Source organism: Loxodonta africana, chromosome 20, assembly GCF_030014295.1.
Source record: "Loxodonta africana isolate mLoxAfr1 chromosome 20, mLoxAfr1.hap2, whole genome shotgun sequence".
NCBI classification, from domain to species: Eukaryota; Metazoa; Chordata; class Mammalia; order Proboscidea; family Elephantidae; genus Loxodonta; species Loxodonta africana.
Window position 1 is genome coordinate 21,400,730 of NC_087361.1, and position 24,202 is coordinate 21,424,931.

Consider the following 24,202-nt stretch of genomic DNA (forward strand, 5'->3'; position numbering starts at 1 on the left):
GTAAAGTGGCAGGACAACAAACCTGTGACAGTTTTGTCCATGTTCCACAATCCAAAGGACATTACTAGTGTCAACAAAAAGAACAGAGACTGTTCCTTCTCAGTAATCTTGTGCCCAAGAGCAGTTGGAGAATACAACCCAATTATGGGTGGAGTGCAAGGCTTTGACCAGAAACATGAAAGGTATGCATTCAGAAGGTGCTGTCTCAAGTGGTGGCATCCATTGCTGTATTTCCTTGTTGACCTTGACACTGTAAATAGTTTTACAATGTGGAACTATAACAACAGGGGCAGATGCCACCAACCTTCCTTCAGGTTTGCTCGCATTGAACTTGGAAATCTAAAGAAGAGGAAGACCCTCCTTTCTTGTGAAGAACAAGCCAGGAGTAGCAGGGTGCCACATGCCATATGGCTCCGATAGGTTGGAAAGGATTTACCTGTTAAGGGATCTAGAAGGCAAGATAGACGATGCAGCACTAAGAAGGAGACTCTAACCACAGTTATGTGCAGCCATTGCAGGGTGCCTTTATGTGTTACACCGTGCTTTTGAAAGTTTCATGCAATAAAATAAAATTCTGAAGATAACACAATTTTTTTTCATGCCTTGTCCACCTATCCTACCAGCAGAGTCCAGTGGGACTTATGTGTCCCACATAATTTTTCTCAAAGTCCATCTTACCTAATAAAACTTTAAAAACACTCAATGATTTAGCATGCATTCTATTACTGAAAAAAACATATCATCAAAAACTTACCAACAAAAAATAATTCTTTCATGAAAGCGCTAGTGAAAAACCAAAAACCTGTTGTGGTTGAGTAGATTCCAATTCATAGCAACCCTACAGGACAGTAGAACCCCTAGGGTTTCCAAGGCTGTAAGTCTTTATGGAAGCAGACTGCCACATCTTTCTCCCATGGAGTGCTGGTCAGGTCAAACCACCAGTCTTTCAGTTTGAAGCCAAGTGCTTAACCACCACATCACCAGAGCTCCTAGAGAGGGCCTAGAAAGGTAGGCAGAATTCTAAGACAGATACCAAGATTCTTGCCCCGTGTTGTACACATCCTGTTTAATCCCTTCTTCTTGAGTCGATTAAGATTTGAGATGGTAATGATCTATCAGTCCTGTGATTATATGACAGAACATATGAGGTGATACAACCAAATGTGGAAATTATCCAACAATATCATTAATATCGCATGCAAGTAAAATTTTGCTGAAGATCGTTCAGAAGCAGTTGCAGCAGTACATCGACAGGAAGCTGCCAGAAATTCAAGCTGGATTCAGAAGACGACTTGGAACTGGGGGTATCATTGCTGATGTCAGATGAATCCTGCTGAAGCAGAGAATACCAAAAAGATGTTCACTTGTGTTTTATTGATTATGCAAAGGCATTCAACTATGTAGATCATAACAAAATATGGATAATATTGGGAAGAATGGGAATTCCAGAGCACTTAATTGTGCTCATGAGGAACTTGTACATAGACCAAGAGGCGGTCGTTCGAACAGAACAAGGAGAGCCTGTGTGGTTTAAAGTCAGGAAAAGTGTGCATCAGGGTTGTATCCTTTTACCATATTCAATCTCTATGCAGAGCAAATAATCCAAGAACCTGGACTATATGAAGAAGAATGGGGGCGTGAGGATTAGAGGATGATTCATGAACAACCTGAGATATGCAGATGATGCAGTGTGACTTGCTGAAAGTGAAGAGGACTTGAAGCACTTACTGATGAAGATCAAAGACTACAGCCTTCAGTATGGATTACACCTCAGCATACAACAAAGATCCTCACAACTGGACCAATGAGCAGCATCATGATAAATGGAGAAAAGATTGATGTTGTCAAGGATTTCATTTTACTTGGATCCACAATCAACAACCATGGAAACAGCAGTCAAGAAATCAAAAGATGCATTGCATTGGGCAAATCTGCTGCAAAATACCTCTTTAAAGTGTTAAAAATCAAAGATGTCACTTTAAGGAGTAAGGTGCACCCTACCCAAGCCAGGGTGTTTTCAGTTGCCTCATAAGTATGTGAAAGCTGGATGATGAATAAAGAAGACCGAAAAATTGACTCCTTTGAGTTATGGTGTTGGTGAAGAATGTGGAATATACCATGGACTGTCAAAAGAACAAACAAATCTGTTTTGGAGGAAGTACTGCCAGAACGTTCCTTAGAAGAAAGGATGAGGAGACTTCATCTCACATGCCTTGGACCTGTTGTCAGGAGGGACCAGTACCTGGAGAAGGACATCACGCTTGGAAAGCAGAGAGCAAGCGCGAAAGAGGAAGACCCTCAATGAGGTGGACTGACACGGTAACTGCAACAAAGGGGTCAAGCATAACAACGATCATGAGGATAGCGGACTGGGCAGGGTTTCGTTCTTTTGGTATATAGGGTCGCTATGATTTGGAACTGACTGAACGGCACCTAACAACAACAAACATGGCAGAAGGGATTTTGCAGTCATAATTAAGGTCCCAAGGAGCCTTGGTAGCACAATGGTTAAGCACTCACCTGCTAACTGAAAGTTCGGTAGTTCAAACCCACCAGCAGCTCCGCAGGAGAAAAGACCTATATATCTGCCCACTGAAAGATTACATACAGCCTAGGAAACCCTATGGGGCAGTTCAGCTCTGTCACATGAGGTCACTATGAGTCAGAATCGAATGGATTGCACACCACGGCTAACACCACCAATTAAGGTCCCAAATTAGTTGATTTTGAGGTAATTAAAAGGGATATTATCTGGATGGATCTGAAAAGCTATTAAAAGTGGGACTGGACTGTCCTAGAGGGAGATTTAAAGTGAGATAGATTCTTCTGAAGAACAGCCATGCTGTGAACTACCAGTGGAAGAGGTCATGTGGCAAGAACCTGAAAGAAGGCTCTGGTTGCTGAGAGCAGTCCCCAGGCAACAGCTAGCAAGAAAACAGGTACCTCAGTCCTACAACTGCAAGGAATTGAATTGTGTCCCCCAGAACAGTGAGTCTCAGAGAGCCTTCCTAGATTCAGGTGGCTGATCCCATGATTTCAGACTTTTGAGACCCTGATCAGAGAATCCCGTTGTGTCATGCTCAGACTTCCAATCATGGAACCGTAAGGTGATAAGTGGTGTTATTTTAAGCCAGTAAGTTTGTGGTAATTGGTTACATAGAAATAGAAAGCTCATACTCACTGTCTGCCCAGTCTTCTAGGATGTGTATGTTGTGATTTCTGGAGATTCTCCCTCTTAAGTTTGGGGAAATCCTAAACTGCTGGGGCAAACTTCTTATTATGGGCTCTACTGCTCATATTCGGAAGTCTTCCAGGGCTGCCATTAAAAATTAAGGTTTGGCATAGCTCCTCCATCAACCACAACCCTGATAAAGGGGCTTTTGTTTTGCCTTGTTTTTTGAGTTAGGCAGGCTGCATCAGAGGGTACAACAATGGCTATTTTCTTTTTGACAACTGCTCATCTTTATGTTTTCTGTAATATTTAATTTGCCAGCGTAATCTGATAGGAATCTATTCTTTGGTTATGCTGACCAGAAAATCATATCCTGCTGTATTTCTCTCATTTGATTTGAAGTTTAGAATACTTTCCCAGCCCCATTGTTGTTTAAAAACCAAACTTCTTCTTTTTTGTTTTTTACTTTAAGCATCTTCTGTGAAACATGTCTTTGTTTTTACCCTGAGGCTCTTGCAGTAATTTTGATAAAGAACAAGTCTACTGAATCCTAGAGAATATTTACTTTAGGATGTTTAAAAACACAGTGATGAACTTAAGAGTAAGAAGTCTGAGATGATAGAATAGTATTTTGATGATTTCTTTCTATAGTAATACACAGTATAGTGGTATATCTGTGGAGATAAGGATGTGGGACTCCTTGCTTTATTTAGCAATTATCTTAAGTTTTGAAGCTTTAACTTAAATTACCTTTATTTTAACTTAATCCAGATGACTAGTAGTTATACAACTACTTTTCTTTTTCCCTGTTTGTCTTTTTTGAACCATTTTGATTTCCTGGTCCCTTGGAAACACCAATGCTGATTCTCATTAATGTGTCCTAAGGGCAGTGAATCAACACGTGTTACCTTTAATCCAGCATTCCTAAGATTTTTCCTCTATAATAGCTACACATATGTCCAGAATCTTAACAGCAATAGGCATTGCCAGAGCTCAGATACCCTCCAACACAGGGCTAGACTGTATCCCTTAAGCTCTTCTCCTATGTATTCTACTACAGTGATTATGCAGTTAGAGTTTTGGGGGAGATTTTGAAATCAAGCTAGCAAATACATTTTAAAGTTTTTGACTTGTTCCTTCCTCACCACATATGAAGGCTTAATTATGTTTGCTATCACCCAGAGGCTCTTTTGTAGATCTCTGTGAATGATTCCTTCCTGCCATACGTGAAATCATAGGGAAAATATGCTTTTCGGTGAATAAACCAATCATGAAGTTGTAACATCTTTTACTAATCACCTATGAATAGAGCAAAAAAAAAAAAATCTTAATGTCAGACTGGATTGTGCATAAAAGGCTCCAGGAAGGATACAGTATGCCTATGATTTGTACATATTTATTGATTCCAGCATATGAAAGAATACCTTCAAAATGTATGCCAAAAAAGATGAAAAATTGCCAAGCCATCTGTTTACTGGGAGAAAAGACTCCAAGGATAAGGAAACATATATAACAATTTGATTTTAAACACACATGGAGTGAGAGATAAATACATCAACAGTTTGACTCTACCCTTCTCTTTTATTAATTCCAGGGAACAATATAAATAATTGACTCAACATATATGGCTTGCCAGTACAAGAAAAAAAGCAATAATACATTGAATGTTCTATATTTCTCACTATTAAGGATGACTGTTCATTGTTTAGATTTTCAGCTGAATTTGATTTCCGAACATATGATTCAGAAGGCATCATACTGTATGCAGAATCTCTTGATCACTCAGCTTGGTTACTGCTTGCACTTCGTGATGGAAGAATTGAAATTCAATTTAAAAATGAGGAAACAACCAAAATCACCACTGGAGGCAAAATTATTAATGATGGTCTATGGAATATGGTATGTTATCCAGGTTTCATAAAGAATCTTCCCACCTTGTTGTAATTTGTATAAAATCATTAAAATTTATTTTTATGGTGTTGTTGCTGTTAGGTGTTGTCGAGTTGGTTCCAACTCACAGTGACCCTAGGTACAACAGACCAAAAGACTGCCCTGTCCTGCTCCATCCTCACAATCGTTATGCTTCAGCCCATTGCTGCAGCCACTGTGTCCAATCCAACTCGTTGAGGGTCTTCCTTTTTTTCACTGATCCTATAATTTACCAAGCATGATGTCCTTCTCCAGGGACTGATCCCTGCTGATTACATGTCCAAAATACATAAGACATAATCTCTCCATCTTTGCTTCCAAGGAGCATTCTGAATGTACTTCTTCCAAGATGGATTTGTTCATTCTTGTGGCAGACCAGGTTTCATAAAGAACCTTCCCGCCTTATTGCAGTTTGTACAAAATCATTAAAGTTTGTTTTTATAGTGATACCGAAACCAAAGTGGGTTTGGTTTTATCTGATGTTCTATGAAATATATACACTGTATATCCCTGAAAAAAGCCAGAGAGATGATACCCTCATTGAATATATTTGGGGTTTCCCATAAGTATCTGAAGTTGTTTTCAGTTATTTGCTTCAACTACTTAGTCATCCCCTTTTTTAGTGGCTGCTATTGGTTGAACAGTGGTATCTCTTCTATAGGTCAGGGATTATTATTAGCAGGCATAATAGTTTATGCAAAGACAGCATTGGCCAAGGAAAATTACACTGGATAGCCACCAGTATTTATAAAATGAAAGAGAAATATACATAGTAACAAAACTGAAGTGTTAATTTATTTAACTTTAAGTTATTTAAAGGTAAATAATTTTGCATAAGCACAGCACACTAAAAAAAACCCTCAAACCCATTACTGTCAATTTGATTCCAACTCATAGTGACCCTATACAATAGAGTGGAACTCCCCCATAGCGTTTCCAAAGTGTAATCTTTACGGCAGCAGGCTGCCATATCTTTCTCCCTCGGAGTGGCTGGTGAGTTAGAACCGTAGACTTTTTGGTTTGCAGCCTAGCATTTAACCATTATATCACCAGGGCTTCTCACCATTGAACACTACACCCATTGCTGTTGAGTCAGTTCCAACTCATAGTGACCCTAGAGGATAGAGTAAAACCTGAAAATCTGCTGCCGTCCAGTCAATTCTGACTCTTAGTGATCCTATAGGATAGAGTAGAACTGCCCCATAGGGTTTCCAAGGAGTGCATGGTGGATTCGAAATGCTGACCTTTTGGTTAGCAGCCATAGTTCTTGACCACTATACCATCAGGGTTTCCTGGGATAGAGTAGAACTACCCAATAGGTTTTCCAAGGAGCAGCTAGTAGATTTGAACTGCCAAACTCTTAGTTAATAGCCAAACTCTTAACCACTATGCCATCAGGGTTCCTGCTGAACACTAAAACCAAACCTAAACCATTGCTGCCAACTTGATTTCGGTTTATAGAAACCCTATAAGACAGAGTAGAACTACCCCGTAGGGTTTCCAAGGAGTGGCTGGTGGATTTGAACTGCAGACTTTTGATTAGCAGCCTGAGCTCTTAACCACTTGTTGTAGTTGTTAGGTGCCATCCAGTGGGTCCCAACTCACTAACCACTAACAGGTATGTATTAGAGACTAGCATTTTTAGATAATGCCCATAATAAACCTTTGTTTTAATGATCAGAAACAACACTTTAGTTAACCGGATGAAAATGAAACTTTTCTTGGAGAAGGGATTATTGCTAGTTCATAGTGAGGAGAAGGAGCCCTGGTAGCGCAGCACTTAAATGCTCGCTGCTAGTGGAAAGGTCAGCAGTTTGAACCCACCAGCCTCCTCCAAACATGTTGCAGCAGGGCCAGATTTCCCAATAAGCAAGGTACCCATGGGCCCAATTGTGCCTTCTCACCAACCTGCAATGCACAATTTCACCTGTCCCCATCACATCAAAAATGTGGTAAAACCCATGTGAAATTGGTCACCACAGATTAGCAAGTAAATACAATTAAGCCCCAGCATACGGGTTGCTGTGAGTCCGAATCTACTCACGGGCACTGGGTTCACTGGGTGGGTACCTTGCTAAATGCAGCCGGTGCACGCTGTATTTACTGCTAGTCTGCTTCTGGGTGGCAGCCTGCTTGCGTCAAAATTACACCCTTTGAAAGTCTATGGGGCAGTTCCACTCTGTCCTACCTGGTCGCAATAAGTTGAAAACAACTTGTTGGCAATGGGTTTTTTGGTTTTAGTATAGTGAGAAGTCTTTTTGTCAGTAGATTCACTGATACTTTCAGCAGGGGATTGCTGAGAGAAGATCAGCTGCACCTTACAATGTGAAGCTACTGCTCTTTGGTGCTCAAAAGAGACCTTTTTTAAGCCTGCAGAAGCTGCTGAAAGTCTTTGAGAAGCTATGTGAAGTCATCAATAATTTATTTCATTTCTTCATTTACACACTCATGCATTCGTCTCTTCAATAAGCTGATGCTTTAAAATGCTAAGTTCCTGAGTTCGAGACACTAACTATAGCAAGAAGTTTTCGTTGCTCTTGAGTTAAGTACCCCACAATTTAGTACCTGATACATCCTAATGAACTAATGCAATGTAACACGAAATACGTTAAGGCCGAAGTATAAACAAAGTGTAATTGGGCACGGATGCAGTGCACCAAAAAGGGGGCTCTCTGTTCTTTGTCAGCCATATATGCTAGGCTCTTCACTCTGAAAGAAAAATGTCTTCACGGGATCATGTGAAACTCTTCCTAGAAGTCACTGAAATTCTCTGGCTTCTCCCGATGCTTTCATTAGAGTAGCTTTGGTTTCCAGATTGAGAGCTCTATCTAGAATATTTAGGGCATGGAGCTTTTCCCCCAAATGAGCTGAAGACAAGCATTTTTTATTATTGTTTACCATCGCTTCCAACCTTTTTTTTTTAATGGAAACTACCTTCAAAATCGGAAAACAATTTTAATTTTATGTATTGTGCCTTCTTTTGACCTCAGTCACTTCTGGATTTTGAAATAAAATATAATTTGTGAAAATGAACAGAATACTGAAGGTACTGATTTTTAAAACAAATTGTCATAAGGACTTGCGTATATTTAGAAAACATTCAAAGTATGATTCCATATATTTAGTACCAGACAATTGCAAAATAAGAAAACTTAAGCTTCCTGAGATACTAGTCAAGTGGCTCATTTTTTTTTTTTTAATTGTTAATTTTTTGGCATACTGGGGTTGAAAGATATATATAATTGAATATTTAAATCTAACAGAGTAATATTTACTTTTTTAACCTTAAAATGTGGTGAGCATTTAATTTTTGATCAAGAACTGTCACCTTAAAGAAATTTTTATCTCTTTTATAAAAATTTGACATTTTAGATAGGTTGGGAAAAATTAAAAATTACATTAAAATGATTCATTTGGAAAATTATTTATTGGAATAATAACAGGATTTTTTTAATTTCAGTGTTTCAAATGGCAGATATGGTATTTGGTTGTTGTTTGGTAATGTTTATGTTTTTAATTGTAGATCTCTGTGGAAGAATTAGAACATAGTATTAATGTTAAGATAGCTAAAGAAGCGGTGATGAATATAAATAAACCTGGAAGCCTTTTTAAGCCTACAAATGGATTTCTGGACACCAAAGTATACTTTGCAGGATTACCTCGGAACGTGGAAAATGCACTCATTAGACCGGTAATGATATCATTCATCATGGATGGAAATCCTCTTATCTGTAATAGGTTTGAAGATGTGTTTTTCTAAGAGCTAATAGAAGTTATTTTATTAAACATGCCAAGTGTGACAACTTGAACATGGAAAAACAACATGACTGACCTTTGAAATTATTTTAAGGAAATAAGAAAATGAATGTAGTGTTACTGAACCTATTTAAATCTTTACCCAGCATTACTTAGGGAGAAGTGGATTTCTCAGATGTCATTTCAGTGTCAACATCGTGGTAGTCCACACTCAGCCATTAAACATATAAATGCACATATTTGAGTCCAAAAAAATATTATTTTATAGAAGCCAATCAAAGAACTTTGAGAGGTTTATTTGCAGACCTAAGTTTGGGAGGTGGAAGATTGCATATAAGGTGGAAAAATTTTTTTTTTTAAATCTTAACTGAGGGTATAACCATAAAAAAAAAAAAAAGCCTGTAATAAATTGAGGTTACATATAATGGATGATTTTCTGAATATGATGTTTGTCTAATAACTGTGGAATAGGTGTCCTGAAAGAGACAAATCACTGTCTTTTGAAAGTTTTGAAAATTGTATTTGAAGTCACAGGCCTGCTGAATATACTTGCTGATTTAACTTAAATATTTACAGTTATATATCCATCTTTCACTCATGGGTATTCACAGTTGCTTTAACTTTAAAAAAGATTTTTGTGATATGATATAAAACCTGCATTAGTCAACCCATGTCAAAGTGAATGTACCTGTTCTTTGAAATTGATAAATCAAGACACTTAAAAGGTATATTAAATTAATCAAAAAAAAAAAAAAAAATCAACTACTTGTCTTGAGTCTGGCTGGAAACTTTGGTTGAGGCTAAAGAATGCGAACACTTTTTCGTTCCTGAAGAGGTTTAGTGTCTGATTGGCAAAGCAAAAGCTATGCTGTAAATGCGGTAAGGAAAAGCCAAAATCAGTTTAGTAGCCAGGGCCACAGCTGGAAGCATTTATAGAGCTTGAATGCAGAAAAGTTGCCATTGGATGGCATAGGAGAGGCAGATGGATTCCAGTGGAAAACTGTGTTGGCATAAATTTACTGAAAAAGACTGTCCATCTGAAGGATATCTCCAAAAAAAATTTATATTGTATAAAATATTTTTTAACGTCTTCAAAGAAGAGACATTCCCTCTAAACTGAAAACCTATGCCTATAATCAATTAAGCCAACTATCAGTCTGATTTGTTTAAGTTTAAAATGCACTCCTCGACCTATACTTTAACTTGTTAGATTAACCCTCGTCTAGATGGATGTATACGAGGCTGGAACTTGATGAATCAAGGAGCTTCAGGAGTAAAGGAAATTATTCAAGAAAAACAAAATAAGCATTGCCTCGTCTCTGTGGAAAAGGGTTCCTACTATCCGGGTTCTGGAGTTGCTGAATTTAGCATAAATTACCGTAAGTGATTTCCCATTTTATTTCTTTTTTCTCATTAATGACAAAAGTTTTTCATTGGCAGATAGCAGTGATTCCATCAGTAAACATTAGTGAGTACTTTCTGTTTGCCAGGCTTGTCCTTACTGTTATATACTTTCCCTAAAAATTTCTCGGGAAATTGAAAAAAATATATAAAGGCAGTTGAATATACTTATGTTATGTTATTATTTAAAGTTTACTGAAACATAACCTGACTAATTTGGAGTAATTTCCATTGATCTGTTTTAAAGTTCACAGATTTCTCTGCTGTATGGAGTCTATTGAAAAGTCCGTCAAAGATATTCATCTTAATTTCTAGCATTTTCATTTGATCCTTTCTTAGTTTCCACTTCTCTGCTTATATTCTCTGCCTGTTCATCAACCTTGTCTACCTTTTCCACCAGAACCTTCAATATATTAATCATAATTATTTTAATTCCCTGTCTGATAATACCAACATCCATGTCATATCTGAGTCAATCCTGTTGATTATTATGTCTCTTGACTGTGTTCGTACTTCTGTTTTTCTTACTTCTTTGTGTATCTTATAATTTTTGGTTTATGTAGGACAGAAGAGGACTGAAATAAATATTTATGTCTGAAAATGAAGACACCTCTTCTTTTGCTAGACATTTATTGTGGGAATTTAAATTAGTGTGAGCTGCTTGGGTTTTGTTGTTGCCGTGATTACCATCAATGCATCATGGGTATCAGAACTTTAACATTGCCTTATGCTTAGGGAGGAAACCCTGGTGGCATAGTGGTTAAGAGCTATGGCTGCTCACCAAAAGGCCGGCAGTTCCAATCCACCAGGCGCTCCTTAGAAACTCTGTGCAGCAGTTCTACTCTGTTCTTTAGGGTTGCTATGAGTCAAAATTGATTTAACGGCAATGAATTTTTTTTTTTTTTTTTGGTTTGTGCTTAGGGTAGGTGCTGGTGTGCCAGAAAGTTTTTCTTAACAGCCGTTTCATCCTCAGCTTTAGGTATTCCCTTTCTGACTATGCCTTAAGAAGGTGACTTTCCATCCTCTTGCCTTCACTCTCCCCCACCTAAGTGCTGTTATTTGTTACTTGACATGTGTTAGCCTGACAGAGGGGGTTTGGGATTGGGGAAGCATTCTTCCTATTCTGGTCTGTTCCGGTCCAGATTCAGTCTTAGATGTTGTATCCATGGGTCTCAGGGGTTTTGGACTCTTTGGTGTTCCTTCTTCCCCTCTCCAACCCCTAGGAGTAAGGAAGATTTTTTTTTTTTTTTTTCATTATCAAAGCATTTATCTTGCTATCATCAAATAGGATGAAAGGGTAACTCGCACAACATGTTGTTATTGTTGTTAGGTTCCATCGAGTCAGTTCTGACTCATAGTGACACTATGCACAACAGAACGAAACACTGCCTGGTCCTGAGCCATCCTTACAATTGTTATGCTTTAGCTCATTGTTGCAGCCACTGTGTCAATCCACCTCGTTGAGGGTCTTCCTCTTTTCCGCTGATCCTGTACTCTGCCAAGCACGATGTCCTTCTCCAGGGACTGATCCCTCCTGACAACATGTCCAAAGTATGTAAGACACAGTCTCACCATCTTTGCTTTAAGGAGCATTCTGGTTGTACTTCTTCTAAGACAGATTTGTTCGTTCTTTTGGCAGTCCATGGTATATTCAATATTCTTCGCCAACGCCACAATTCAAAGGTGTCAGTTCTTCTTCGGTCTTCCCTATTCATTGTCCAGCTTTCACATGCATATGATGCGATTGAAAATACCATAAATACATAAGTGTTAATACATATGTGTTAATATAACACTAAACTATGGTGCACACCCCAGGGAAGCATCTGTCTCAGAAGCCAGGGAAGAAAGATTTTTAATGGTCAGAATTTAGGATGTTTTCCTGTTCCTCCTACAAGGTAGAGGTCCCCCTCCCCTGTTTTCTTCTCCTATCCTGTAGATTCAGTGGCTTTTCAAAGTAACCTAATGGCAACAGTGTTTGCTGCTTTTTTCCCAGTGCCTTAGGCTTTTGTTCTGTAAAAGAGATAGAGAGGATCTGGGTGGGGCTCTGTGCCTTTCCTGGAACTGGTTCTACTCCTCTCTCCTAGGCTTGTGCTAGGAGAGAGGCTTTCTCTGGTTTCTTTCCCTGTCCCCAGTTTTTGTCTTGTGCACTCAGTGAGGTCTGTGGAGAAGAGCTTGTGAATGGGAGTGAATTTCTCTTGTGTCTGCAGTTCCCAGGGGCTCTACACTTTCACTTCAGCCCACTCTCAAATTGTAGCAATTTGTTACAATTTTTACCTAAATTCTTTTTACCAGAATGTCTGCTGCCTTGTGTTTGCCCCAGGTAAGCAAGTCCTCTCATCCTAGCACTCCTTGGAAGTGCCTGTCTTTCTTCAGATTTTCTTTAGTTGGTTGTTCTGGAACTCCAGCTCTTTGATAGTTCAAGGGAAGTTGTGATTATGTAGATAATTTCACTTTTGTTGTTGTTATAAGGGGGGGAATAGTGCTCCTTCTAGTTTTCTAAACAGAGAAGGAAGTCTTGCCAGACTGACCTCAGGTTTTTACCTGTATAAATACTACTTCAGTGACCATCCTTTGATATACATCCTTGTACCCTGATATGATTAATTCTGTAGAATACAATCTTAGAATGACATTATCTCCTTCAAAGGTTATGCGAGTATATAATTCGTATAGGTTTGATCAGATTCTTTTCTGAAGATGTTTAATCAATTTATATTTGTACCAATCGAGTCAGGGAGTTTATGCTTGAAATTTGTTTCTAATCTGTTAGTTAAAAATAAAATCTTGTATTTTTAAATATTATTTTCCTAATTTCTATTGATGTTGAATATCTTTTTATATGTTTATTAGCTATTTGTACATCTTAATTATTTTATTGGGTTCTTTGTCTTTTTCTGTTTTAGGAATTGACTATTTGAGCTACTAACCTTTTGCATTATAAATAAAATGTACTGTTAATTTGGAAACCTATTTTTCAAAATAAAATTATATTTGGATATGTTTATTTGTAGCCCAAAAAAGGTATTTAAGTACAGTTTTCAGGAAGAGTACTACACTGATGATTTGTTTTCCTGACATAATTAATTCAGTGCCTTTAACTTTAGCTCTGTTCTACATAGGAGGGACTTTTTAAAAAAAAAAGTCTTAAATGGGTTTGAGTAAATGCAGGGAAAAAAATTTTAAACTCATCATGATTTATTCAAAGGAAAAAAGTTCCTAAAAAAAGGAAAGAATCTAAGAGTTTCTTGTACCTCAAAAAAAGACTTCCATAAGAAATTAGTTATTTCATGAATAACTTGAAAGTAAACTGCTTTATAATTAATGTTTTGATGTTAGATTATTTCCGTACATTTGCATGTTCATTTTAGTTTGAGTTTGTTAATACCTTATATTAAATTTACTTATTTCAAAATGATTTTTTTTTCTGGGTAGAAGTTAAAAGATTATAGTGAAAAATGAAATAGTATTACATGTAGCTAAGTGGAAAAACATCTTGTCAAAGGAAAATTATTTTCACCATTCACATTCACCCTTTCAGTGGCCCCAAGTGGTCTTTGGGCTACTGTTACGTTTCTTCATATTAAACAAGGAATACTTCATTAAGATGGTGAACTAATATTTTTAGGACTCCAACTACTTTGGAAAGACATTAATTCAACAAATATTTATTGAGTGACTACTGTGGAAAACAAAGTAATGAGAGAGACATGTACCTCCCAGAGCTTGCACTCTATTAGGGCAGACAATTAACCTAGTAATTGAGATGAAGAATATTGATTATTAAGAGAATCATGGAACAAAATTCTAATTACAAGGTTAGTTGCTGGCTTCAGAGTATTTCTCTAGTATCAAACTATCCAACTTCCTGAGAGATATATATATATGGAAACCTTGGTGGTGTAGTGGTTAAGAGTTCGGCTGCTAACCAAAAGGTCAGCAGTTCGAATCCACCAGGCGCTCCTTGGAAACCCTTTGGGGCAGTTCTACTCTGTCCTATAGGGTTGCTATGAGTCGGAATTGACTTGACGGTAATAGGTTTGGTTTTTTTTGGGGGGGGGTATATATATATAAAAAAAAAAAATTATCATTGTACTTCCCATTGTTCAAGCTGATCCCTTTATACGGTATAAGTAGTGGTGGTATATGTACCCAAATTTTACCTCAGCATATTACAATAAACATGCTGAACAAGTTCCTTCTAATTGGGTACTTTAAAATGTGACCACTTTGAGATTTGAACATTGGTGAGTACTCAAGCCCGAGGAAAAGCTGTTAAAGAGCAAACAGGAAAAGCTCATAAACAATTCTATTCTAGGATGAACGACAGAAGCATGGGACTCCATTTGTATGTTTCTTGTCTATATTTTAAGAAACTTTTTGTTTTGTTTTGCCCAGGTTATATAGATCACTGAGAAAGGAGAACTAAAATCTTTAGCATTATACAAAGATGGCTTTGAGTATCAATCAGATTGCAATAATTTCTTCTGGTGCACCTTGGGAGTATGTTGATCTGCTCCTGTTTTCATTGCTTTGAACAGATACCATATCCAGTGTTGAAGGCTGGCATATAAATGGGTCCTTGAATATCCGTGCATCCACAGGCACTGGTGTTTTATTTGCCTTGGTTTCTGGTCAAACAGTACCTTTTGCCTTGTCCTTGGTGGACTCCATCTCTGGAAAATTTCAGGTAACTTTTACTCTAAGCCTTTAAAAAAATTTTTTTTTTCATCTTCAAAATGTATATAATAGCAGTGTATACTCAGAGAGCTATTTTAAAGATTAAATGAGATAGCTCATATAAAGTATTTGGCACAATCTCTAATGTATCATGAAGCAAACATAATCATGTTCAGGATTATAAATTTATTTCCAAGGCCTGAACTGAGAAGTAAGGGGAGGGGAGAATTGTATCTGTTGCATGCGGCTAAGATTAGGCAGACTCACACACAGACTCCTGGGAAAGAGTACATAGAGATCCACCCTTATCTGGACTTCTTGAAGCATCGTGGGAATTAATCCGTACTAGCAAAATTTTAGCAAAATAGAAATGAATACGTTTATAGTCACTCATATATTCAATGCCTAATTAAAATGTTTTGTGCTTTTTTGCACTCTTAGTCTTTTTTCCCATGAGTAGATGAGGAAACATGAGCTTCTCGCTGGCAACTCTGATTTGAATTAGTAGGACAAACAGGTGAAGCTCTTGGATAAGAGGAAGTATGAGCGTTATTAGAGGTTCTGTTTTATTCAGACCCCTATTAGGGCCTAATAGTTCTGTCCGTGTGTCATCCACGGTGAATTCCAGCAAGTTACAGCAAGAAGCTTGTGCTTGCGCCAGTGTTGGCTTGGATGCTCGCCACAGTTTTCGGAAAGAGGCATGTAATTGAATAATGCCTGCAGTAATAATAAAGGGGAGTTGTTTGCAGCTTAAAAGATAATTGAGGGAGTTTCTGGTGGTTAACCATAAGCAATGTACGAAGATCCTGCTGAGGTTTTTATCTCCAATCTACCACTACCTTTGGATTCGGCTGTTTTTTTTTTTTTTAACAATATGGAATTCCTATCTTTAACATTGTCTCTTTGCAGTGGAGGAGGCTAGCACATGCTGTTTTTGATATTTAACGTTTCTGTGTTTTTCTCTGTTACTTTTTTTTTTAATATGTCAAGATCTGTGTATAATGTTTTATGACATTAATCCACACACATTGACATTGTCTCAGCTGAACATATTTGCAGACTTTTAATGCCCTCAAGGATATGGACATGTATAACGGTAACAGGTTTCCTCAAATAAACCTGTGTTTGTGAAATACAGACTTTTCAGTGAACACTGGTATACTGGATTCCTAAATAAGTACTTCAGATAATCCTCCTACCATCTAGGAAGCACCACAAGGAGGGAGCTAGCGAAGCTGGTGTAAAAATGCTGTGAGGGTGATGTCTGACCTCCTCCAGCTCCATGAGGCAGAAGGAGATCCAGCAGTGCAAGGCTAACTCCTGTGAGGTGGTCAGACAAGCCTCCTCTCTCTGCCATCTTTACTAGCTGTGCCACCACCTGTTCCTCCCACAACACTCTCTATTGGGTTTGATAATTCATTGCAATGACCACATAGAACTCACAGACTGTATTCATGATTATGGGGTTTATTAGGAAACCCTGGTGGTGTAATGGTTAAGAGCTATGGCTGCTAACCAAAAGGTCAGCAGTTCACATCCACCAGGCGCTCCTTGGAAACTCTATGGGGCAGTTCTGCTCTGTCCTATAGGGTCACTATGAGTCCGAATCGACTCGACGGCAGTGGGTTTTTGGTTTGAGGGGTTTATTAGGGAAGTAACAGTTACAATTTAGGCTCAGGAGCACTCAGAATACACTTCTCCCATCAGGACAGCCTCTTCCCAGCGGTGCTCACTGGCACGCCTCTCCCTGGACCTCATTCTCTGCCCAAAAGCACTCATCTTTCTCCCTCTAAGGGCTGGGAAGCCCAACGCGCTGTCTCCTGTGGGTTTCTCCTGCTGGGTCTCTCCTGCCACTGCTTCTCACTGCCTTCAGGGTTACAGCTTACTCTCTCTAGGTCTCCTGCTTCCAGGAGCTTCTCAGAGCAGGGATCCCAGGTCCAAAAACTTGCTGGTTCCTGGTTGTTCTTCCATGGTAGTGGTGGGTTCTTTTCTTGCCCATCTCTAGGATGGCTTATTCCAAGCCCAGTGGAATGACAAAACTGACCAATTCCTTTGGTGGCTACAATTACCCTATCTGCACAGTCCCACTCAGTCACCTGGGTGGGAGTTACAAGACCATGGTGAGAAAGGCCACATTAAGTAATTCATTGCACTGCAGCCGGTCTCCCTAGTTTCAATTTTGCTTCTCTCCCTTCCTTTTTTCATTTTCTGCAAATATAAGTTATTTGTATAGGTCATCTTCAACAAGTTGAGTAACTTAGCTGTATCAGCAGTTTGAAAGGTAAAGCGAAATGAACAGATTTTCTTTTCTTGAGAAACTTCTGGTAAATACTTTGTAACTTACTGCTGGAAATCTGTAATTTTTTTTTTGCTGAAGGCTTTTTCACTGAGTTTATCCCAAGTCTACAGGATTGCCTCCATGGCACAAATAAACCTTTCAGTCATTTCTGATGTATGCTTCCTAAAGGACTTTAAATTTTCTGAGCCTTTTCCCCGACACAGGACAATTCAACTTCTTCATTTTTCACCAGTCACGAAGTTAGGAAGGATTATGAGTATAAAGTTTAAAAGGTTCACAAACAGAAAAATCTTCCTTAAGATGCGACCTTATATCCTGTGTTGGTCAAACAGCCCTGTTGGTTTATTGGTTTTTCAGAAGCCAGTATATACATTTACATCTTAGCTAAACATGGATTTGTAAAACTAATCTATAATTTAAAATGGTGGTTACTTTAATAATTACTAAATTTCTATTTAAAATTAGAGGCTCTATCATACTTTTTTTTTTCTTATTGAAATTCAGTGTTTTAACCCCCGTCTAAAGTCAATCTTAAGTGTTATTACTATTAGTACTTGCATGTATTGGCTCTTTGCTCTGCTCTTCAGGATTTCGTGGTGTCTATTGAAAATACCGTAATATCTCGGATAAAGGCCCTAAATTTGTGTTCCAGTCAACAATCTCATCTGCAATTCCAAGTCAGCAGAAACAATCTGCATCTGTGGAATCCATTTGAAAAAGATACCATCTACTCTGAAGACTTTCAGAGTCAACTTGCCATCTTGGACAAAGCAATGAAGGGAACAGTGGTCACTTATCTGGGTGGCATTCCAGGTACTGTTTACTTTTTCTTCAGTTCTCAAATGTATATGTAATCTGATTTATAGTATTTACATTGTGTAATTTTACTAAAACATCGTCATCCAGAGAGACAAAATTTCAGCATACATTTTTCTGAGAGCTTGTATCAACGTTTTATTGGTACATTTCTATTAATTTGTTTTTTTTTTTTAAAGCGTGAACTTAAACTCAGCAAATTTTGCTGCATTTGGCTAGCCTATCCAGAAAAGACTTATTATTTTATTTCACCTTCACAATAGCCTTGTGAGTCCAATATTAATTCTTCGTCATTTGCCCAATATTTCTTAAGAACCTATGTGCCAGGCACCCTGGACACAGTAATAAACAGATATTGTCCCTGATATTAAGGCCCTTGCAATCCAGTAGGAGAGGCAGACATTAAACAACTGATTAAAAAAATCCAAATTATTAAAATTGTGATCACTGCTATGAAGAACTGTGAGTTGCTTTGAGAGCCTGAAAATGGGGACTTGACCTGCTTATTAAGGTTCAGGAAAGACTCTGAAGAAGAAATAAGTAAGATATAATTCTGATATCTGAAGAACTAGCCAGGTAATGGGAGTAGTGATTGGAATTAGTATGTGTCTTAGGCTGGGTTCTCTAGAGAAGCAAAACCAGTAAAGCAGATAAATATATATGCATACAGAGAGAGAAATTTATATTAAGTAAATAGCTCACATGGTTGTAAAGGCTGGAACGTGGGTCAGGCTGGAGGCTTCTCCTGATTCACATAGCCACAGGGGCTGGTAAACCTAATATTGACAAGCCAGACAGTAGGGCTTTCACTCCCAGGCTATGAAGATTGTTGAATCCCAAGATTTGGCAGGCAAGACAGCAGATAAGCTGCTAGCTCAAGTCCTAAGAACCAGAGGTCAGAAGAAGAGGAGCCAGTTGCAGGGTCCAGTGTGAGCAAAGCCCACAAGCCTTGCCAGAAAGTCCACCTATATTGGATGCAGGCCACACCCCCAAGGAAACTCCCTTTTGACTGATTGGCTACTTATAGCAGATCCCATCATGGAGGGGATCACAGTATATCAAATCTCATCATGGAAGTGATCACATAGTTACATGACTGCCAAACTACATCTTCACTGCCAAACACTGAGAATGATAGCCCAGCAAAGTTGACACACAACCTTAATGATCACAGTATGGTGGTAAAATGGTCCATGTGTGAACAAAGTGGGAAGGGGTTGACACACTGGAGCAAGGGGGATGGTAGTGTAGGATGAGAATGTAAGCTAGGTGGGTAGGGATTGTGTGGATTAGGTCAGGGCCCTCAGTTTTAGTACAAGAGCCATGAGAGTCATTGAATTATTTAAGACAAGAATGTGATGCATCAATATTGCAACTTAAAAAAATCAATTCTGCATACTGGGTGGAGTTGGATCAGTGGGAGGTGAAACTGAATGCAACTGAGATGAACATGGAGGCTATTAAGGTAGTCCACATGAAGAAGCGGTGATAATACCAGCAGTGACAGCAATTACAAAACTGTCTTAGCATTGTTCGGCTCATTAATTTTCAGAATAATTCTGTGAGATAGGTACTATTATTACCCACATTTTACAGATGAGAAAACTGAGGTGGCTAGACTAAACTGATGGCAATATACTATATATATATATATATATATATATATATTAGGAAGTATAATTACAGTTCAAATGAATGAATTCTCTATTGAGCACCTATACTACCTTATTTATAAATTAGTTGAATGTAATTTTAGGATATCAGTCAAAGAATAAAAGAGTTCAAAAGAAGTAAAAATATCAAAATTCTAGTGGCAACAGCACTGAGGACTAATTTCAGACAAGATGTGTTTAGAAACAGTGAGGAAAAATTGAAAAGAACTGAAAAGTGAGATATTTAGAGTGTAAACTATAAGATAGATATTAATTGATACAAAAAGTAGGCATATAAAATTGCCCGGTGAGAATTAACAGGGGAAATTGATGGTTCTGAGGATTTCTATAATAGGGGCAAATTCTATGATGGTCAGCCGGACATTGAAAGGGTTTCTTAAAAAATGTTAAGTGAGCCCATACAACAGTATGAACTTTATTTATTGTATTGGTAAGTTAGAGGTGAAAAACTTGCATCATACATTTTTGCATAAGGTACCGAGAAAGAAGAATAAGGACTGAAGGATATCAACTGTGCGTTAAAATACATGGAAAGGAGATGTCAAAAAAAGAATCAGCAATTAGAGACACAGATGTTTTTAAGATGAACCATAGTCCTTAGGAATCCAAGGGCATCACTTATATATTAATAGTTTGTAAAAAGAGTAAATGTATAGAAAAGCCAAAAGGCCCTAAAATGACCCTAAACTATTCACTGAGGAGTGACTGAAGTTACTCTTTTTTAGAGTACCAAATATTACATAAAAGTGAATTCCCTATCATGAACTGCCATTGTGTGCTCAAAAACAAAATATTTCTTTGGAAAGTATAGTAATCAGCTTTTATTCCAGGAATAATAAAAGATATATATTTACTATGGCATTTAAAAAAGATAACCAAGTAACTCTAATTTGGAGTTGGTAAAATGATTTAACAATGATTAAACTATTGCTCAAATATAAAGAGGAAATAATAAAATAGAATATCACAAATAAGAATAGGCTGTCTTCTATTCAAGTATGTTCATGTATCTTAACTTTGAATAGAAATTGTTGTGTTTATGAAATCAGAGTGTTATGGATTGAATAGGGTTCTCCAAAAATATGCGTTGTAAATGCTAACCTAAATACCTGTAACTAAAATCCCTTTTGGGAATAGGTTTTCTTTGTATGTTAATGAGATCCTGTTAGTGTAGGGTGTGTCTTAAAAGTCTCTTTTGAGATGTAAAAGAGCAGTTAAATCAGCAAGCAAGCAAGCAAGCACAGAGGGGAAGATACATGCCACAGAATTGCCAAGGACTTTCCCCCAGAGCCGACAGCTTTCCGCTAGCCGCTAGAGCCAATCCCCTGAATTCAAACTTCTAGCCTCCTAACCTACCTGTACCTGTTGGCATCAAGTTGATTCTGACTCACAGTGACCCTATAAACTGTGAGAAAATAATTTTTTGCTCATTAAAGCCAACCACCCGTGGTATTTCTGTTACAGCAGCACTGGATAGCTAAGACACAGAGGAACTCATGATAGGCTGAATTCAGTGCCAAGCACAATATTTATACATTGTTGTTAACTTCAGTTGAGTTGGCTCCCTCTCATGGAAACCCCATGCACAACTCAACAAAACGCTGCCCAGTCGCTCGATCGCCTGTGGATCAGACTGTTGTGATCCGTAGGGCTTCCACTGGCTGATTTTTGGAGGTGGATCATCAGGCCTTCTTCTAGTCCTTCTTAGTCCGGAAGCTCTCCTGGAACGTGTCAGCCTCATAGCAACATGCAAACGTCCACTGACACAGTGGTGGCAGCTATATACGAGGTGTACTGCCTGGGGATCAAACCCTAACCTCCATAAGGAAGATGAGGATTCTACTACCGAACCACCATTGCCTCCATTCAATTAACACGCTCTGCTATAAACTCTAAGGTTGGAAGTTGTAGTCCACTTAGACGTGCCTGAGAAGAAAGGCCTGATGATCTACTTCCGAAAAATCAACAATCGAAAACCCTATGGAGCACAGTTCTATTTTGACACACAAGGGGTCGCCATGAGTTGGAATCAATGAGGTGGCAATTTTATATGTAGGGGTCATTTAATATACATTTATTGTATAGAATTGCATTATTAACTTTTCCTTTAGGATTAAAATTTGGTTGGAAATGGGAAGTCTGAATGATTCTCCTAACTGTAAATGAATAAGCTGCCCAAAGTCTTGGGTTAATAATTTAATATTCTGTTTCTACAGATATTCCCTTCAATGCAACACCTGTGAATGCCTTTTATAATGGCTGTTTGGAAGTGAATATTAATGGTGTTCAACTGGATCTGGATGAAGCCAATTCTAAACACAATGATATTAGAGCTCACTCATGTCCGACGGTTTTGAAAAACACAAACAGTTCTTAAGGCATCTTTTCTCTCTTTTGATATTATCTTTTTTCTGTGTGTAATTATACTTATGTTTCAATAACAGCTGAAGGATTTTACCTGTGATGTGCGGACCTTGATTATTTTGCAGTATTTTGACCTTCTTGGAATTTTAAAAAGGTCCTTTTTCAAAAACAAAACAAATATGTGTATATATATATGTATGCCGTGATACAAATCATGTTTGAAAAGTCTTACCTTGTTGCTATCTAGAAATTAAATAATGAAACACATAAAACTTTTAAGTTTAAATATTTTCCTACAAATGATATTGCTTCATTTTTCTATTTGTGAAAGAAAATTTAATTTTGCAATCATGAGCTAGTGTTTAAATACCAATTTTTCTCAGAAGGCAAGGATGTAAGCCCAAACAAAAGTGCATGTGACTAAATATTATTGATCGTAGCAGATAGTATTTTTGTTTGTTTGTTTTGTTTTGTTTTCCCCAATGGAGGCAGAAGAGCCTATTAAGTCTAAATTGAATAGAAGGTCTTAAAGCTTTATTCTAAAACAGTTCCTCAGGGAGATTAGCTTTGGTTTCGTCCTCTTCTTACCTGATTTCAAAGTTGAAACAATATCTTTACTGGATTAGGAAATAAGTGGGACGGTTTTTTGACAGCAGCACAATTTAATTCTACGGTGATGAGAAATGGATTGTGTTGGAATGGGTGTGCAAAGCTGGAATGGATACATCCCTTAAACTTGGCTGTGTGAGCTATGGATTAGCAAAGGTAGAATTTACCAATGGAAAGGAAAATGAACAACGTGGAAGACAAAATTCATAGTTCTCCTTACACCCAACCTCGATTGTCAGAGTGGGATACCATAATGTGGCTGTGGTGGGACAAAAAGAACTATGAAAACTAAAACTGATTTTAATAAAAGGCTGATCACAGAACGACAGAGTTAATAGTGGGTCTTTGTAATCAAAGAAGTAAGGAGGTAAGATGGTCACATACTTGTTGGTAAGACATTTTAAGTAATAGTTATCACTGTCAAACCTACCGTTCACAACAGGTGTTTCACTGACAGTTTTAGAAAATAAACTTTTTTTTTCAGTATAGATATTTTGTATCATGTAAAATTTAATAAATTGGTATATATTCTAAAATGTATTCAGATAATATCTTTATTCTATCAACTCTTTGAACAGAACATAAAATACATGTAATCCTTCAAGCAGCACAATAGCTCTTCAGTTGAAAGACTGATAAAGCTCAAACATTTGGTGGATACTTGTGGCTGAGTTGTAGACTGGAGCTCAGGTAGGAAAGAAAGCAAAAGTAACATGTATTGAGTGCTTGACGCATGCCAGAAATCGTGCTCAATCATCTTTCTGAATGTGATTTGTCTCCCAATTATTACCATGGCTATGAGTGATGGCTTTCACTGAACAACTACTGGTAATTATGTTGGTGTAAAAGGGCAAGGAAGGAGAAAAACTGAAAGTATAAGAAAAGTAAAAAAAAAAGGCGGAGGGGAGAAAAGGAACAGTGAATTTCCTCTGGAGAGGAAAACTGATTCTCACCTAATTATGCTCAGATACAAGGACAGCTCTGTGGATTGATTCCACATTTCCCATTGGAAGCAGAAATCTACAAGCAGGAAGCGATGTTCCTAGAGGCTCCAGAGACCCATTGATAAATTTCATCTAACTGCCTTTGAGATATGCTCACATACGGCCTAGAGGGGGAGAGGTCCAGACCTCAACTCACAATCTTAGATTTGATCTTAGAGTTTTAATCTTTCCCAAGAAATATAGATTCCTACTTTTAAAGAATTGGTAGAGAGCAGTAGTTTTATGAAGAGCAAGTGGGATATTTAGTGCTATTTAGCTTTACCCTTAGCTTTATGTAATGGAAAAGGTCCAAGTGACAGGGTCATTACAGAATCCCCTAGAACTTACTATTTGCAGAGATAGGTAATGGCTCTGTAAAAACAGCAGCTAAATATGAGAAGAGGGCCACTGGCATTAGTACCCCACTGCACTTGGTCAGGAAACCCTGATGGCATAGTGGTTAAGTGCTACAGCTGCTAACCAAAAGGTCAGCAGTTCGAATCCACCAGGTGCTCCTTGG

General features: G+C 37.9%; 1 protein-coding gene across 1 annotated transcript in view; it reads left to right on the top strand.

The window, feature by feature from the left end:
• PROS1 (protein S) overlaps positions 1 to 23,225 on the top strand; it is a 93,584-nt gene extending 70,359 nt beyond the window's left edge. The window contains exons 10-15 of the mRNA XM_010590388.3: positions 4,882 to 5,071; positions 8,625 to 8,792; positions 10,068 to 10,236; positions 14,800 to 14,948; positions 17,825 to 18,050; positions 21,943 to 23,225. Coding sequence (XP_010588690.1) covers positions 4,882 to 5,071; positions 8,625 to 8,792; positions 10,068 to 10,236; positions 14,800 to 14,948; positions 17,825 to 18,050; positions 21,943 to 22,103 — 1,063 coding nt within the window. The 3' untranslated portion in view covers positions 22,104 to 23,225. The remainder of the gene's footprint in view (positions 1 to 4,881; positions 5,072 to 8,624; positions 8,793 to 10,067; positions 10,237 to 14,799; positions 14,949 to 17,824; positions 18,051 to 21,942) is intronic.
• Positions 23,226 to 24,202: the final 977 nt, after the last annotated feature.